General features: G+C 59.2%; 1 protein-coding gene across 2 annotated transcripts; it reads right to left on the reverse strand.

Moving 5' to 3' along the window:
* Nucleotides 1-350: 350 nt before the first annotated feature.
* SGSM1 (small G protein signaling modulator 1) lies at nt 351-18,389 on the reverse strand. Of its 2 annotated transcripts, none has more exons than XM_087912942.1 (25): nt 18,158-18,389; nt 13,789-13,864; nt 12,907-13,069; nt 12,175-12,327; nt 11,889-11,956; nt 11,584-11,729; nt 11,177-11,308; nt 10,762-10,886; nt 10,508-10,575; nt 10,136-10,296; nt 9,767-9,893; nt 7,782-7,920; nt 7,359-7,423; nt 7,023-7,168; nt 6,810-6,938; nt 6,412-6,594; nt 6,104-6,175; nt 5,448-5,978; nt 5,176-5,300; nt 4,995-5,077; nt 4,676-4,785; nt 4,356-4,452; nt 3,947-4,114; nt 3,487-3,631; nt 351-3,438 (listed from the first exon to the last, which is right to left on the reverse strand). In XM_087912942.1, exons 1-24 carry the CDS (start codon nt 18,311-18,313, stop codon nt 3,543-3,545), a joined length of 3,312 nt encoding a protein of 1,103 aa, XP_087769068.1. In that variant the 5' UTR covers nt 18,314-18,389; the 3' UTR covers nt 351-3,438; nt 3,487-3,542. The 2 variants fall into 2 exon arrangements, with proteins under 2 accessions (XP_087769068.1, XP_087769067.1); XM_087912941.1 differs by having other exon boundaries at nt 10,136-10,299; nt 18,158-18,388.
* Between the last annotated feature and the right edge of the window lie 8 nt (nt 18,390-18,397).

An 18,397-nucleotide genomic window follows, 5' to 3' on the forward strand; every position in this document is an offset into this window, starting at 1 on the left:
CAAGCAGCAGCTGGTTTGTGTTGGGCAGGAGTTGCTAGACATTTCTCTCCCCCCCTCCCTCCCTCCCAAAACCTCCTGGCATTACTGGGGGATGAGGCACTTTAGCTCCCTGGCCCAGTTTGAGGACAGGAAGTCCCGATTTAATCTTCTGGGACCCCCTGCCTCAAAGCAGCCGGTGCCAGTGAGCAAGACAGGACTCGGGAGCAAAACAGGGAATTCACCCCTCAAAACCCCAAGGAAGCAGGGAAATTGTGCCTTTTCTGCCCCTCCAGCAGGGGGGATTTATCTGAGAGCTACTGTCCTCTGTGGGGTTAAAAAAAGTTCCTGGCCTTCCCTGCTTTGAAACTTGGAAGGCAAACTCAGGAAAAAGGGGTCAGCAATCACCAGGCTGAGCCAGGACAATCCCTACCTGAAAGGGAGTCTTGCCTCCCCCTGCCCTACAAGTCAAGCCCCCAGCCCAGAGGAATGATGTGGGCAACTGAGGCCGGCACCCAGGCCTCTCCCTGTGGGAGGAACTATCATCGCCCCCTGAACAAGCCTTCCAGGGCAGCCAAGAAAGGGAGCGGCTGGCAGGAGGTTACTCATCTGGGGGTGAAAAGGTGGCTTCCAACATGGACTCTGCCCCCATAATACCTGATAACACAGGTGCTCTGGCCAAAGGGCCGTAACTTATACATTGTTCCCAGGTATTTTATGGGAAGCAGTATATCACTTTGGTTATAAACAAACAGTAATGTTATAAGCTGAGAAAGCTTTCCTCCAATGCCTTCCTTGTCTTCTTCCTTGTGAAGCAGAAGAGAAAAATACCTGTTTCACTCATCCCCAGCCTCAACACACACCAGAGGGAAGGAGGGAAGTCCTCAAAATCACACATAGCTCTTGCACTGCGTAATCCAGATGCCCTTTTTATGCATGCATATGTGTGTGTGTGCATGTGTATGTGTATGCACACCAGCTCACACATATATATACATGAGCTAGTTATCTGCATAATATGTAACTATATACAAGACAGTTTCCTGCTAAAATGTTTACAAGATACATTTTGAGACAGCGACCAAAAATACACCTCTGTTTGCATAGGGATTCATGCACACAGACCTCAGGATGCACAGAATTCATAAATACGTGTAAATAATGTCTCCCTGGCATTTGTTTCCCCACATGCGGATCCTGCTCTCTAAGAGTCACAATCTGCTCTCTGGCTCTATTGGCAGCGAGGCCCAGGCACCGATTCCTCCGCTGCCATGAAAGAAGAGGGTGGGGGGTGCTTTCTGTAGTCCTGCCAAGAGTCCCTCCGAAGGGCATGAGCTGCCTTGCCCAAGACAGCCTCTCTGGGAGATTCTCTTCTGACCTCAATGGTCTCTGAACACACCAGGCACCCCCAAGGGAAGCCTGGCTGGAAACCAGGGCTAACCTCCTGCCAGGGACTCTGCGGATGGCTCCTTGTAAACAGTTCAGCTGCTGCCTTACAGATTGTGTGTGTGTGGGGGGTGTCACTGCTGGTCTCTACCATGGCACCATTGTGCCCAGAATGAAACGCCCCATCCCCATTGGCCAGAGGGTACCTACCCAAGCATTTATGAAAAGGATCTGGCTTAATTTTCTTGTTCAAAAGCAACAAGACTTCCCTTTCAGGAACAGATCACTCACTCAGGATTGTGCTTTTAAGAAAGATCACTAGAGCAATATCCAAAATTCGACAGCCCAGCACAATTAAAGTGCACATTTGCACACATACACACTCGCACACGTACTGGATCTTTTGGGTGTCCAACCTATTATCCAAAATTCCACTTCGCCCCCAATAGCCCAGAGAAAACATTTTAAAAGAGGAGTTGGTTTCAAAACTCCAGAAACTTTGGTCTCTAAAGGCTCCCTTTCCTGTCAAGTGGTCTGGGGAGAATCTGAGAATGAAAGATCGGCAAGAATGGAGCAGGTGGCCTGGGCAGGACTTTCCTTGTGTTTTCACCAATAACTGCACACAGGTTGCACCTCCACACTGAGACGGCCTTGCTGTTCTCAGGATCACAAGAAACAAGAAGCGTTTTACTGAGAAGGTTGTGGACGTGCAAAGAGAGGGAGTCTAATTTGCCTCCTGCTCCTCCCGACACCATCATCTTCCCCCTTAACTAAAAGATGTTTATCTACGATAACATTTTTGCCAAGGGTTCTTCCTCCCTGGGTTATACAGTTTGGAAGTCGGCCACTTCCACTTCCTGAACTAAATTTCCCTGGGATTTGCAGAAGGAAGCCACTTAAACGTTTGAAGCAACTGTAGAAATAGTAGCTGGGAATGAGCCATGATTGCAGACCTCCCTTCCTTTGAAGTCCAGCAAAGACATGACCCAGAATGGCAGAATTTTCTGCTTAGGTTCAACAGACAATGTTAAACATACACACATACACGTATCTATATATGTACCAGAAATGCACAGACACTTATGCACACAAGCTAACGGAGAAGGACAGGGGCTTCTAGGAGTTACTCTTTTTGTTACTTTCTCCCCTTCAAATGGAAGGGGGGGTTAGAAGCCCACGGGGGAACTGCAGCGTTGTTTTGGAGACCAGGCCTTCCCAAGAAAGAAAGGGGGGGAACAGCTATGGCTAAACGTCTTCTGGCTTGCGGGAAAGCAATTTCACAGCAAAAACGTGGGGACTTGCTTAGCCCAAGGGGAGGCTTCTTCCTGGCAGGTTTTGATAGGTACCGTAACAGAACCCCATTCTGCTTCTCTTGAAAAACACCTGAGTTTAAGAAAACCAAACCCCAACCCTTCTTCCCTTCCCAAGAAGCCGAGGTCCCTGCTGACTGGCGATTCTGGAGCCGGCCAGGAAGACAAGGCAGAGACCGGGCTCCAGCAGGACCAGCGCGGGGCTGCCTCTTCACCACGGCCCAAGCCGGGCGACTGAAGGGGGCCCCCTGGAGAAGAAAGCACGGGGGATGCAGATGGACACCGTCCCACGGCAGCCGCAGGTGGAAAAGGTGGAGCTCCTTTGGCTGGAGAAAGGCCTCCTCCCTCTGGTGCTCTGTCAGAAAGAGGAGGAGGGGACCAGGCAGAAGGAACCTGCCAGACCAGCGCAGGGAGCCATGTCCATTTCCATGAAAGCAGACACCCACCAGTCAATATGGCAGCGGGAATTTGGCACAAAGGCCTCCGAGAAAAGCTCCAGGGCAGCCTGATCCTGAAGGCGGCGGAGGTCTGCCCCAAGCTGGAAGGGCGTCAGCCTGGGACCCCCACAGGGGTGCATGGCAGGAAGATCTGAAGGGAGGGGGACACGAAGGACTGGCCAGTTCCTGCCGCCTTCTCCAAGGGCCCGTCTCCCGCTTCGAATCCAGCTCTGTGCCAGGCCAAAAGCCGCCTCCCCCAACCAAGACGGGAGGGGGAAGGGCCGAGCGCCTTCCTTGGTGAGGTGGACAGAGTGGCGAGGCCAGGCTTTCCCCTGCTGCCTCTCCGGGGCCTGAGCCCCCAGGAAAGCCGCTCCCGGCCGGGACCCTTTGCATCCTCCATCCTCCTCGGGGGGCAGGAAGACGGCTTCCCAATTCACTTGTTCTCAATGAGCGTCTGCACTTTGGAGACGAGTTCCCGGGCCAGCTGCAGGACCTGCTTGGTGTTGTGCCGCTCAGCCATTTCTGGAAGAGAAAAGCAGGAGGAAAAGAGTAGAGGAAACCCAACAACGGGGAAAGGAAAGCACGGCTGGCTGGCTGGCTGGCTGGGGAATTCTGGGAGTTGAAGTCCACACGCCTCAAAAGTTCCACAGGTTGGAGAGCCCTGCCTTAGACCGCACCCGCTTTGGCGGGGGACGAAAGCAGGCCGCCTCGGCCGCATCCCAGCCCAACAAAACCATCGTCGGGGACGACTCTCTGCTGACAGGCTGAGGGTCTCCTGCAGACCCCAGCCGGGAAGGCCCCAGGGAGGCTGGGAGGCTTCCTGCGTGGGGCACCTACCATTGAAGAACTTGATGATGTCCGTGAAGTCCATGTTGTTCTCCAGAATGATGTCCCGATACACCTCCACCAGGGCCAGGGCGATGAAAAGGCCGTAGCCAGGGGACGAGACCTGGGACGCCGCCCAGATGGTCTCCCAGACAGTGAAGACGTCCTCGTAGACCAGCTCTGGGGGGGGGGGGAGCAGAAGCCGTGGGAGCTGCCAGGCCCCACACTGGGCCCCCAGAAGCCCCTCCTCCTCCTTACCCCCGCCACACAGCCAGGCCCAGAGATCACACCCAGCGCCACAGGACACCTGTGCCCATAAAGCTGTGCCAAGCAAAGGGCTGCCAGGCCCCCTGGGCCTCACCCACCATCCTCTCCCGAACTGGCCCCCAAGGGATCCTGGTGCCGCTCCTGGCCCGCTCACCTCGCTTGAAATCCAAGAGGAACCAGCGATAGCAGAAGTAGAAGTGGGTGTAATCCCCGTTTTGGTGCATCAGTTCGAAGAGCTCCGAGTCCAGAATCTGCCGGAAAAGCCCCTTTGGGTCTGGGGGGGAGGACAGCCAGGCCGCAGCACCCCCTGCCCCCCCCAGTGCTCCCCCCCAGCGGGGTCCAGTGCAGCCGCCTCCCCACAGCCTCCCCGCTGGGACTGAAGCCCCTCCGCCCCTCCCCCACCCGGAAGCCTTTCTGTTGAATGTCTCCCTGTGCCCCCAGCCAGGTGAGGAACAGCCGGCTGCCCCTCCGTACCTGGATGAGGGACCGCATGTTGGCGAAGTGGGTGTCCATGGCTCCTCCGTGGGGGAAGTTCTGGTTCATCCTCTTCATCAGCTCCGTGAAGCAGCTGAAGGTCAGGGCTTCTGCCGAAGGAGCGGGGAGGAGCCACATCCAGGAACCCCCTCAGCGCCCCGTGGGCCCCTGAGCCCAAAGCCTCCCAGGCACCAGGCTCCCCTCCCCCTGACCCCAGGGCCCCCGAGTCTCCCTTCCGGTCGTTTCCCCCCCTGCAGCCGATGGATCTCAGGCTGCTGCAAGGGGACCCCGGCCACCGCCAGGCCGCTGAGCCACTCACCCTCGTCCAGGATGACCAGCAGAGGAGCCAGCAAGTCACACATGCCCTGGACGTAGCCCACCTCAATGTGGTGCCAGATGTAGCTGCATGGATGAGGGAGGGAGAGACCGCGAGGGGTCAGCTGCGGCGGGGGGGGGAGGCTCTGCAGCAGAGAGCGGCCTCCCCCAGGGAGGAGCCCCACCTGCACATGACGTTCCGCAGCTTCTCCAGGTTGGCCGGGCAGAAGTACCAGTAGTTGCGGTCACACCGCTGCACGTCCTTCTCAATCCGGTGCAGGTTGACCGTGTAGAGGTCCAGGAGCTCTGGCTACGAGTCAGAGGCGGGGGGGAGGCCGTTGAAAGGAGCGCAGAGCCCCACCAAGAATGCCCCCCCCCGATGGGACTCTGGCCTCCCCAAGGGGTCCCTCGACTCACGACCAGAAAAGGGAGGGAGGAGCCCGAAGGGGGAGCTCACCGAGTAGGTGACCCCCGAGGAGGAGACGGGGGAGACCTCGGTCAGGGTGAGGTCGGTGACGGCCAGGGAGCGCGAGTCCAGGCCCGGGTAGAGGCTCTCCATCTCGGGCTCCTCCAAGAGGTCCTCTTCGCTCCCCAGGGAGTCTGGCTGCTCTGCCCTGGGGAGGGCCCCCCGCTCTTTCCCGGGCAGCTCCGGGCCCATCCATGGGATGGAGGCAACCAGGGGCCCTTCTGCCTCCTCCTCCTCCTCCCCCTTGCCGTCCAGGGAGCTGCTCTCCCTGGCTGGCGGGGGCCCTTCCCCGCTGGCCTGGCCTGCCCCCCGTTTCCCTCCCTCCGGCCAGCTCTCTTCAGTGCTGAAGCTCCGCTCCGAATAGGCCGAGGCCACGGAGAAGTTCTGGGAGGAAGGGTGGCCGGAGTCGGGGGAGCAGGAGCCAGCCTCGGGGGGGCCCCCATTGGGCAAAGCCGCTTGCCCGCCGGCCTCCAGCTTCCTCTCTGCTTCCGTCTGCTCCAGCTCCTCCACCGACTCAAAGACCTGGCGAAAGGCAAACAGAGCCCACCAACCATGACGCTGCTGCCCTCGGGTTCCTCAGGGGAGCCCGGGCCGGCTGGTGGGGTTTCCCCAAAGGCTCCCCCACTCAGGAGGGGCCCCTCCCTCACCTGCGTGCTGCCGCTGGAGTCGCTCTGCAGCCGGCTGAAGTTCTGGGGGCCAAAACTGCTACTCTGGGAAGACTGCAAGGGGAAGGGGAAGGGGAGGAGGGGGAGGAGGAGGAAGCCTCAGTCGGCTGGGCTCTTCCAGGTGGACAGGCGGAAGACTCAAACAGGAGCCCCCCCCCCCCTTTCTGGCCTGGCCCATTTCCAAAGGCGGAGCAGGGTAAAGAAGCAGGCCAGGCCAAACCCGCCCATTGCATCCGCTGGCTTAAAGGAGGCGCGTCGGCTGGCAACCCCCTCTGGGAAGAGATGCTCACGCCACTGCTGAGGGTGGAGTCCCGGTGCCTCAGGGGCCCCACGTGGGAGTCCAGGCTGGCCCCCGAGGAGCACTTGGCCAAGGCCGCGGCGTGTGACTCTTTCTCCCGCTGCCGGACGATGGCCTCGCAGCCCAGCCACTCGGCCATGGTTTGCTCGTAGTGGGCCCGGGTCTGTAGGTCCACCTGCCGGCAAGAGAGACGGGGGAAGAGCACGGCAGGAGAGACCCCAAAGACCGCCCCTGGACGGAGAACCAAACGAACGAGGGCTCGGCAGCAGGAGATTCTGCTTGGAAGCCCTTCCACGGACGCCCCACGTCCAAGTTCCCGGGGCCAGAAGGCACACTTGGTTTCCTTCTCAGGAGCACCTCGGAGCCGCAGACGCCTTCAACCAGCCTCACCTCTTTCCTCTCGGCTTCCGACATCCCAAACTGATAGTGTCCCAGCAGGAAGGGCCAGACGGATTTCCGGATCTCATGCTGGACCCCTCCGAAGTAGACCAGCCGAAGCAGCTCCTTCTCCTCGTAGCTCTGCAGGGAAAGGGCCCTTGAAACGGGCTGGAGGGGGGCACGGGGGGGGGGAGGGGAGGGGGTCCAAAGGAGGCATCGCTCTACCGTGCTGTCCTGGAGAAACGTCTCCCAGATCTCTGCCGTCAGCCCCGAGCTGGCATCGCAGGGCACCTCAGGGGACACAATGGCGTGGTTGACCAGCGCCGAGAGGTGCGTCCGGACGGTGGAAAGGTGTCGGCAGTAGGCCAGCCCTGGAACAGAGGATCCAGAAGTAGCAGGAGAGGCTCCCCCAAATGCAAGCAGCTCCCCTCCTAGAGACCCCAGTTCACCCCCACGCAGGGTGCAAAGGCGGCCTTGGACGCCCCCAATTAGACCCAGAGCTGCATTTTCATCGCTCAGGGATCTGGAAGGAAAGCCTGGCTCGGTCCGAGAAATACTCACAGCCGTAAAAGGCCCGAGAGACGATTTGGTACTTCATGTTGTCACAGAGCAGCTTCAGGGGGGCTCTGCCAAGAGAGAGAGGAGGGGGCCGAGCCCCCTTTCTTGAACCGGCCTCTTGAGAGACCGAACTGGAGGGCAAGTGGAGTAGGGGCCGTCTCTCCTTCCGCCCTCCCTTGGTTTTTAAAGGGGCGCTTGCTTCATGGCCTCCTGGAAAGGCCAGGCTGCTCCTCACCTGCCCACCGTCTCCAGGGATTGCAGCCATGCCGTTCCTCGCCTCGCCTCCCCCGGAGCAAAAGGCCCCCAGGCTGCCCAATTCGGGAGCAGAGGCGCCTCGTCCATGTGGCAGGGAAAGGGGACACTTGCAGGCCTTCAGCTCCCCCCATCCCGGGGCGCCCCAGCCCCAGCCCTGAGGCCCCCCTTCACCTTTCATGGTTGCAGCCATTCGACCGGCCGTTCTCGCTGGCTGCCCCCTGGGCGCAAGACGGACAGGAGGCCTTGCGGGCGCTGGGCTGCCACATGGAAGGGAGGGCACTCCCGGGCGCATCCATCAGGTCCTGGGCAGCTGCAAGAGCCGGAATTGGGCTGTTAATATTGTGCCGGGAGGAAGCGGCAGCGCTGTTTCAGGAGCAGAGAAAGGAAGCCAAGAGAAAGGCATCCCTGGGAAGACTGGGGCACCCATCAGGCGAGGCTTTGATCATCATCCAATCATCCCCACCAGGCTTCGGAGGCAAAGTCAGGGAGGGGAGACCAACAGGAGATGCGTCCACCAAGGAAAACACCAGAGAGTAGCAGAGCGCAAGGCTCCCTTCACACCAAGCATCCCACAAGTGTCTCGGCCAGGATCCTGGAACCTGGACCAGCCTTTGCCTCTTCCAGCAACGGCTGCATCCCAGGAGGCCGCCCAGAAGCCCGACTCCAAGGCCCACCACGGCTCTCCGGTCCTCCCGCTCGCTTCTCCTCTTGCAAACCAACCGGGGGCCAGAAGGCAACTTGGATTGGGAGGCTGCTCCTCTCCAAGATTAAGTCCTTCCCCGTTTGGGTGCCGGGAAAGGCATGGGGGTGGGGGGGCTGGGGCAGTTTGCTCTGCTGTGCTTGTCCCCTCAAAGCTTAATGCAGTCTTATTTCTCTGTTACGCTGCACGGACGAAGAAAGGAAGTTTGCGAAGTCGAGAGCTTGGCCTGTGATGGCATCTGGAGCGGGCGAGGAAGCCCCTCCGAGATCACCTTCCCCTGAGCCCATCGCTTTCCCTTCTTCCATCCATCTTCCCGTCTTCATGCCTCAGCTGGCAAATGAGGAGGTGTAATAAGAACGGCAGGAAGACTCATTCCCTCCGATGAGTTGATTAAATCAACACCTTCAGGTGTGCCACAGAGTATAACCACCTTATTTTTCCTAATTCCACTTAATCTATCTGTATCTGAGAAATGTTTTTACCTGTTCTAGTGAAGGCAAATCGAATTGGTTACTTAGATCTCTCCAGTTGCAATATTGCCAGGAATAAAAGGCCCCATTCTGCCTCTTCCTCCCTCTTAGGCTTTCTGTCTCTGAAGCAGGTAGGGTGGGCTGAGGAAGAAAACCCCCCCCCACACACCCATAAAGGGGGCGGAGAGACGGTCCCTGCCTTGCCAAGCCACAGATGCCAACACAGATGCCAAGCTGCCCAGCCTCAAGAGCCCCCTCTGGTGGGTGAATGGAACGTTACAGCTGTGCTGTCTGGACTCAGAGCTGGTGGGGGAAGGGAGCCCCCCCCCCCCACCTAGGAAGACCCAGGGGCCATTTGGGGATCACCACGACTTTGCCAGAGATCCGGGCCATCCAAGGCGTCTCTTGCCCAGAAGCCCCAGCGTTGGCAGAGGTGGGGGCAAGACAAGAGCTGCTAACCACAGCTGGAGGAGCAGAAAAGGGGAAGTTTAAAAATGGCCCCAACCCATCCTGTCTAAGAAAGAAAAGAAAGACAGACAGACAGACCCACAAAGAGTTTGAACGTTTATCTCAGGGAGCATCCCTTCTTCCCTTTAGCAGGCTCTTGGGGACGGAGGAAGAGGCAAATCTCCGGGAATTATAAGGTCCCCCCCAAAAGACCTGAGCTCTCTTTTCTGACCCTCCCTCCCCACTTCTGTTACCTCCTCAAACTCTCAGCTTCCACAGGTCCCCACTTTTGCAAGGGAACCACCAGTGACTGGGTGAGCTGGATCATGAAATGCCCCTGGGCTGCCCCCCCCCCCACAAGATCCTTCTCGCCCCCCAAAGTTATAGAATGCCCATTTTCTCCCCACTGGCATTCAAGGCCGCTGACAAAATAAACCAGAAATATTTTGCATTGAAATAATAGTAAAAAGGGGTCGCATTTCTGAACCGTGGGGCTGTACGGTATCCCACCATGGGGAAGGAACCTCTGCTGCCCTTACCGAAGTCCTGGAGGCCTGGATAGAGGATCCGGAAGACGTAATCCGTGGCCTCCTCCTCCTCCCTGTCCGAGGAAGGCTCCCAGGGTCCCTGCAGGGTTCGCTTCTTCAGCCTCGGGAACACTTTCCCCTTTGGGAAGCAAAGCACGGAAGCGGAGGCCCCTCAGGGGATCTGGAGCAGCCCCAGGAAAGCAGGGAAACGCTGCAGCCGACGCCTGGAGGCCTCCCCGGGTAGAGCCGCGGCCTCCGGCATTCAGGCGGCCCCGAAGAGGCTTCGGCTGCCGCACCGGCACCTCGGACAACAACAGGCAGGGCAGCCCGTCCAGGCAAGAGGCACTCTGCATCCACCCAGCCCCACCTGCCCAGCCTCACCTTCCCCCTTTGCGACCAGAGGGGGGGGTCCAGCTGGCCGTGGGGCAGCAGGCCATTTTCCAGGCAGGAGAGGAACTGGAGCAGATGCCCACCCTTGGGGAACCTCAGTGGAGGGCGCTGGATGCCATCTTGGCTGACCAGGACAACGGTGCCCCCGCTGTCTACTGTTGGCATGAGGGACAAGGAAGCGTAGGAGGACGCAGGAAGAGGGCAGGCTTGGCCCAAGGGAGCCCAAGAGAAACGGGGCCGCCCCCAGCAGGCCCGGCCTCTCCCCACCCCCAAGCAAAGACAGCAGTGGGCTCCCTGCTCTCCACCCAGGCCCCCTCAGAGCTGCGCGGGGCCAGCTCCAGGCCGGGGCAGCCGCCGCCTTACCCTGCTGGTGGCAGTGAAGGTAGACGATCTCTTCCAGGCGAATGGTCATGGCGTAGTCCCAGTAAACGCTGCAGAGGGAAGACGCACCACCCGGCAAGGGCACCTTAACAGCCACGGCATCTCCCCGCCCCTCCCATGGCTGAAGCATTCCCAGGCCGCGGCTGAGCCGAGGGGGGGAGCCCAAGGCAGGTTCACTCAACCCACGAATTTCTCTCGCACCCAATGCAGGGAAGGGGCCGTGGGGGACCAGCCACCTTTTCTCGTAGTCCAGGTCACCCACAGAGCCGTTCATCAGCTGGTTTGGGGTCCACTTCAGCGTCATCACGTCGGCTGTCTGATGAAGGGATAAATAGCCTGGAATGGCCTCCATGTCGTCTCGCTATCGGGAGGGAAAACAGGAGGCAGAACTGACTTACGACCGGGTTTCCCTAGTGAGTAAATGTTTAGCGTCCAGAAATTGTGCTGCAGCTTCACATTAAATTATAATCGGAAGAAGGTTCTGGAAAACCTGCAACGCTCTTTGGAAAGGATGTTGCCCTCCACCGCTTCTCTTGCCTCTTGCAAAGAGCTGCACACGCAAACATCCGGTCCCCAAAATTGCAGGTGGCCTGGGAGGCACCCAGGGAAGGCAAAGCGCCCACAAGGCCTGCTGGGGGTCAGGCTACTCACCGGCTGCACCAAGACGTTGTTTTTGCCATACAAGAGGGTGGCCCTGGAGTTCTGGTGCAGCGACTCTACGTAATCCCTGGCGGACAAGGAGGGCCGGTCATCCACGCTGCCACTGGAGTGCCTTTTCTGGATCTAGAAACCAAAAGGCCGGGGGGCCGGGGGGAGGTTGCAATCTTGCTTTTCCAAACAATTGGACTGTTCAATTTGGGTGCCCAGATCTAACCACTGACTTTCCCAACTGAGTTGGAATTTTGCTGCTCTCTCTCTCTCTCTCTCTCTCTCTCTCTTTACCCCCTTTTTGCACTTTTCAATCGGGGTGGGGGGTGTCTTGCCTCTTTCCCCCAGAGGCACCAGGTTCAGGGATGCAGCCCAGCCCGGCTGACCCTCAGCTCCCCTCTGAAACCTACACAGAGTGCAGGGCGCTTGGTGGGCGAGTCTTGCCGGCAATGGGAGCTGTGGATCCGGTGTCTCTGGACCAGCTCGTCTGCTGAGGGATCGGTCCAGAAGTGATCAGCCGTCTTCATCTTAGTGTACTCCAGGGCACAAGGACCCACTACGGGTGCAGAACAAAGGAGGACAGTTTGAGAGAGGGAGGGAGGGAGGGAGACGTTGGGTCTTACGTTCCCCTCCTTCCGCCTTTCCACACCCCAAGACCCTCTGCTTGGGTGTGGACTGCAACCCCCGAATGCCCAGCTGGCCTCCAGCCCCTTACCCAGCAAAGAGGCCAGGATGGGTCCATCAACGGGGTCCATGAGCAAAGCCTCCTTCTCGTAGTATTTGCTGCAGGGAGGGGGAAAGACACCCAGGGCTAAGCAGGCGAGGGGGGAAGAGGAGGCTCCCCAACCGCCACTCTTTCTCCTCCTGTATTCCGCCTATTGCAGAACTTGGGGCTGGTCTGGGCCACCTGGTGAGTCCAAGGGGCCCAACGGCCGAGACGGCGGCAGCAGCGCCCAGGACTGCCAGCCAAGGGCCAGCGCCAGGGCGGAGGAGACCTTCACCTGCTGTTTTCCACCAGGTAGTGCACAATTTTGTCCAGGACCTTCTCAAAAAGCGCCGTCCGGATCCAGAGGTGCTTGACTGCCTGCGGGGAGAGGCTGGGGGGCTTTGGAGCTTTGCGAGCGCTTTCCTGCAAGCTGGAGCCCTGGTTTCGCCTGGAAGGGGGCGAAGAAGGAGGAGCCCCACGTTCACCATCACCGGGGATCACGGCCCTCCCCAAATCAGAGCTTCTATCTTTTGAGAACGTGGGTGTTTTGCCTGTCTGATGCACTCAGGCGCCCCACCAAACCCAAACCGAACCAGACTCTGATGGGAGGCCATTAAGCAACCTCAACCAGTGGGCAAGGCAGGGAATCTGAACCCCAACCCCAGAGGACCCCTTTCCACACACTGGCTGAGAAAGCAGCACCTTCCATGGGGCCCCAGAAACGGCTCCACTTGCAGAAGACTCCACTTTTCTAAATTACGGTCAAACCAAAGGCAACCTCCCCCCCCCCCGCCACCTCACAGGGGTGCAGGAGCTGAGCGGATGGCTTGGCTTAAACTCTAGCTGGGGACACCCCCCACCCCAGGCGGCACTCAGCACCAGCAAGCCAGACGCCATGGAGGGCATACGGCCTAAGCAGGGCGGAGCTGGTCTGACATGAATGCATCTCTTAGCACCGGCCAGGCCCGCAAAGCAGCCAAACCGGACTATTTCCCCAACAGGCTTTCCATGCGCAGCTTCAGCTCACGTGCTCTCGATGAGCTGCTCCAGGGCTTGCACCTTCCGGGAGAGCTCCTCGGCAGGTGGGAAACTCTTGCCCACCTTCATAAACAGGGCAGCCATCTTGTTGCTCCGCAGGAAACCAGCTGCCCGGCGCTTGAGCCCGTGGAGGACGCAGGCTTCGACCGCAGCTGGAAGAAAAAGCCCCAAACCTGAGCAACCCCCCAGGAAGCGAGGCCGAAGGTCCCCGTGCGAAGCTCAGCTGTGCAATGGCCACCTCCACACCATCCTTAGCCAGCCCCTCCCCCAGGAACTGCCTTTTCCCCTGGACAGGCTGGAGACTTCTTGGGTGCACGGACAGCTTCCTCCAAGGAGCCCCCCCCGCCCCCCCTCGTGAAGGTTGTGGATCAAGATTAAGAGCTTGGCTGACCACACCGACATTTCTTAAGGCCTTTGGATGACCCACAAACACACACGGAGACCCACGTTGCTTCTTTCCTCTCCAGCTTCTCCTTTTGGGCACTGTGCCAAGCTGGCTCTCTTGAAGCTGGACATTTCACTATTCAGCGTGGTTAGTGCCTACAGTACTCTTAATTGTAACAATAACTTTTTAAAACTCAGCTTTTGCTTTTAAACTCTGCTCCCTGCGGGCAGAGCGTAAGTCAAATAAATAGGTTCCTTTTCTCGTGCTTTGCTTTGTCCCCGTGGTGCCAGGTACAGGCGGAGACAATGGGCTATTGATTTTCAGGCCAGCCTCCGAGAAGCCAACCATTGGCCTGCAAGGAGCTTGCATGGCAGCCAGCAGCTCAGTAGGCCCACCGACCGGGTGGAGGACACCCCCACCCCCACCCCACCCCCACGTTCCTTGGCGGGAAGGGCAGAAAAGGAGGCCTGGATCGATTCAGCTTACCGCAGAAAGAAATGATATGGCTGCTGTCTTCGTGCACAAACTTCCTTGTGACGGCTTCCTCCATTATTTGCTTGACCTGCAAAAAACAAAGTTCAGCGAAAATGGATAAGTGAAAAGAGATTTCTCTGCCAAGAAAACTCTCGCTGGAAATGCAAGAACAGAGGGGCCTACTGGGCGCCACCCCCACCCTATTTTCCCAACTTGTCATGCTAGCAAAAACAAAGACAAAAACCTCAAGCCCTTTTTTCTCCAGCCAAGTTGAAGCAACAGTCCTGAACAAAAAGGAATTTTCCTGTGGTTCAGGAAGCTCCGAGTCTGAATTAGGGACTTTGGAGACCAGCGACCTCCATGGTTTGCTATCCAAACCCCTTTGTTGCTTTGTGGGGAAAGGACAGCGGGCCCCGAGCGAGCCCCCCTTAGCCAGGCTCACATACTGCAACAAACCAGAGTTGGCTGAATGAATCACAGCTACTAGCATAATGCCACAGTGCGTAAATGATGTTGTGTCATGTGTGGACTCAGCAACACCCCCACTCTCTCCAGGCGTGTTTCAGATGTGGTCCTTGCAAAGAGCGGAAGGGGAGAAAAGTGGGCCGAGAGCAGAACCCAGGACTGTCCCTCCCTTGAGGGCCAGTGGAGGGGCAAAGGGGAGGCGTCCATGTTCCTTGAAGTGACCTTTGCTTTCCGATGGTCTGCAGGATGCAGCTGTGGGGGAGTGCGAAGGACTGGAAGGCTCTCCTGCCTTGGGCAGCCCCAAGTCCCGATTGGCACGCAGAGCCCAGTTGCTCCCCTGTGGCATCGAGTCTGGTCACACGAGCCCAAGGCGGCAGGGAGAGGGGGGCGAGAGAGATGCCGTGTGGGGAAAAGTGACCGGCCAGCCCTCACCCAGTGAAGCCTCATGGGCTCAAGGACAAAGCCAGGAGTGCAAACAGCAGTTTCACTACCGCCTGGCTGGAATCAAGCCCCTCCGGAAGGGTTCTGCAGCCGCCCCTCCCCCTCCCCTTGAAAAAAATAACCGGCCATTTATTCCGGGCACAGCATCCCTTCCCGTTGCTATGGCAACCTTAGCGAAAGGGAGGGGCAGTCTGCATCCCACGGGCAGCCCCTCCCTGAGGCCAGGACCCTCATCTCCGGCCGAATCCTCCGTCTGTTCCACCTGAAGGGGGGGGGGCAGGGCAGGAGAGACGGGGCAAAAGGAGGGGAGGAGGAGGAGGAGGAGGAGGCGGCTATCACGTTCAGGCCAGGCACGAAGCCACACGGGAGAGCCCCATGCTTCAGATCAGAGAGCGATGCGGCAGGGCGGCCAGGCTCCTGGTTCCAGCCTCAGGCTGACCCCCCCCTCCCCCAAACCGATCCCATTCCCAGTCGAGTGGCCGGAGTTTCTCCCTCCTGCCCAAAGGCCAATGGCTGCTGGGCAGGGGAGGCAGCATGAGGACCGAGAGAGCTGTGGGTTTCTTCCAGCTTCCTTAAGAGGAAGGAATTGGCCCCCCGTGAGACCCTCCCTGCAGAAAAGCCCCCAGGGCACTTCAGGGCCCTTGTGCACTCAGGAGCTGCCTCTCAGAGAGAGAACGGCAGCCCAGCTGGGACAGTCCTTCGGTTCACTTCTCCAAATGCCTTGCTAGGCCCTTCATGCGTACATTTGGGGCCTCTCCCAGCCCTGGTGCCCATCGGCTAAGCAGGCGGAGACTTGCTTGCCCATCTCCCAGAGCGGCACCTCCGTCCTGCCGAGACAACCTTAAATCTTGCCGGGGAGGTTTGGCCACATTCCCCAGCGGGCTCTGCTCTGGACTCCCTCGTAAAAGGGACACCGGAACGAGGTTGCGAGATCTCGGCCTGGGCCTCCCTGCCCCATCAACACTTCTGCCTTTTAGGAAAGGAAACACCTCCCGGAGGGAGGGAGGTGGTCTGGTTTGGGGAAGGACCCCTGCAGCCCAGGGGCACCAGTGGCCGACAGCCCCCCTCCTGTGGCCCCAGGATGGGCAAGAGCAAATGTCTGAGCCCCTCTTTCCCCCCTTTGGGGGGACGGGGGCAATTTTAAGAGCTTGACCTAGGCTGCTTTCAGAAGCCACGACCCGTTTTGAAGGAAGCGGCTAGGACCCTCCTTAAACCGGAGACGCTGATCTGCTGCGCGCAAGACACGCAACGTTGGGCCAGGAGAGATGAACCGAAAGCAGCTAAGCAGGTGGAGCTCTGAACTCCAGGCTCGCAGCACAGCAGGAAACGTCAGCCAAGCTCCGTGGGTGTTGAGCCTAGCCAGCCCCAAAGGCTGATCTTCAGCGGGACTCTTCTCCCAGCCGCTCGCTGTCCCGGCTAACAAATGGCCTGCTTATGCCACCCCCTTTCAAGCCTGCCTGCCATAAGCTGTCATCAGCCTGCACCGCCAATATCCTGCAGGAGCAATCCAAAAGGGATCCTTTTGCAGACGAAGGGCCTAGCGGGATCCTTTGAATTGGAAAAAAACAAAATGGGGAAAGAAAGGAAGTGAACAGCACCTGCACTATTCCCAGCCTTGAGTCGCCCTTTGCTCTGCATCACACAGCAGAAAATCGGCCGAGGAACAAGTGAAGGGCAGAGCTGAACTTAGGAGACCCTGGATGGGTTGCGGGAGAAGTTCCTGTGTTTGGCATGAAACGGCTGCTCAGAATCGCGGCACCCAAAGGTTCGAAGCCCTTCCCTCCTTCCAGCTGTCAGAGAGGGGGAGGAGCCGGTCCAGGGCCTCCAGCCTTCTCACACCCACAAATGACTAGGTTTGGGGGGGCACTCCTGGGTGCAAGGGGGGGCTGCCTGACGTCACTCAGCTTGACGTGATTCTCCTCTCAGAATCACAGAATTCTGCACACGCTTGCAGAGTGTGACGCACGGCTCCAGGTGCCCCCCCTCCGAGGGTTGCGCTTGCTGGCACTCAGGCCCCTGGATTGTTTCGTGTGCCTGGTGCTGACTCGTTAGAAGGCGGCCGTTCCCATGGAAACAAGCTGACATGATCAACCCAGAAGCTGCACTACCGGGCAAGGATGGGAAGGAGAACCAGGGAGACGGGACTCTCTCCCCAAATGCCTGCAGGCCCCACGCTGGGGGAGGCCTTTCTGCCCGAGCGGGCTCCCTCCTCCAGCAGAAGGCCAAGGCTCTCCCCTTCAGCAGCCCCTGGTCCTCGCCACAGGGAGGCGGGAACCTCAACCGCCTCTCCATCCAAGGAAACAGACCTCGCGGAACACGCCACAATGATGGCCCACGAGACAAAGGACCTCTCCGCACTAAGGTGGCCTCCAAAGTGCTCTGGGGAAACAGCAGGACGTGTGGTAAGGCTGTAAATTAGTAGCAGAGATGCCATTCCATGAGTTGGTGCCCTGCTCAAGGACGATAATCCAAAGAGAGGCCATGGCCGGATTCTAATAGCATTGACCTCCTGCAGCTTTAGAAGAACTAAAAATGTAAACATTTGTAAACTGGTATCCAGCTAAAATCATTGCGGGTTCAATGACGCTTCATCAGTGGCTCAAATAAACTCGCAGCCCCAATCATGTCCAGTATTCTGCCAGCTCTGCCAACAGTCCCCCTGAAGCTCGGCTGGCAGCCCCCGCAAGGAGCCCTGGGCAGCCAATGAGCTGGAGGGGCTGCGCTGGCAATTCATCCCCCTCAAGCCCACAATTCAAGCGGACGAACAGACGGTATCAATGGCTGCAGACCAACTGCCAGGCCATCAATCACACCCCAGAAAGGGGATGCCAAGAATAGGCCTCAAGAGCAGGCACAATGTGCCCGGTTCATCATTCAGGAATAAAACGAAGGGCAGCTCCTGGCTGGCAGGCCAGTGAATTAAAAGATGTTTAGTTAAAAGGAGGCGGCAGAATCAGCCTGGCCAGCGCTGCTGGGAAGCCCGCCCACCCCAGGACCACCAATGGGCAAACTTGGCACAGGGCGGAAGCGGGAGAGAGTTGGCAACCCGGGGAATTTTGGTCCAAACCCTTTTTTAAAACTTGAAACCAGTATTTATCATGGCGGAAACAGTTCCGGTCATGAGCCCCCTTGTCCCTCCAAAACCTGCCCCCCCCCAGGGACGCTGCCAGGGGGGCAGCCCGACGCCTCCTGCCTTGCCCTGAAGGCCACCGCGGGGAGGGGGACGCGAGCTCGGCCGGGACCCTTAACCAAAGCTCCCCAGGCCCCGGGCCCTCGCTGGGGGAGAGCCGCCTTGGCCCTGGGGGGCTTCCGTGCCCCTCCGCGGAAGGACCGCTGAGCCCCCGGCCACCAGGTGGCTCTGCTCGGGCAGCCCGGCCCGGGAGGCGCTCCGCTTACGCAACGGAGCCCCAGCCGCGGCAGCGGGGCCGGCCGGGAGGAGGCCGCTCGGGTGGGCTTCTCCGGCGCCCGGACTCACCTCCTTCTTGGCGGTGCGCAGGAGGCGCTGCCGGGTCTCGGCCTCGGCGGGCAGCAGCAGCAGCGAGGCGGGCGCCAGCGAGCGCAGGGCAGACGAGCCCCCGGACGGAGCCCCCGGAGGCCGCCGCCCGGAGCCCAGCGCCGGGGCCGCCGCCATCCTGCCCGTCCCTCCGCTGGCTGGCTGGCCGCGGGGAAGCAGCTGGGAGGCCGGGCGAGGCCAGGCAACGCCCCGCCGCCTCCG

This window comes from Pseudonaja textilis, chromosome 15 (genome assembly GCF_049901715.1).
Source record: "Pseudonaja textilis isolate UNSWEBS1 chromosome 15, rPseTex1.2, whole genome shotgun sequence".
In the NCBI taxonomy this organism is placed as follows: domain Eukaryota; kingdom Metazoa; phylum Chordata; class Lepidosauria; order Squamata; family Elapidae; genus Pseudonaja; species Pseudonaja textilis.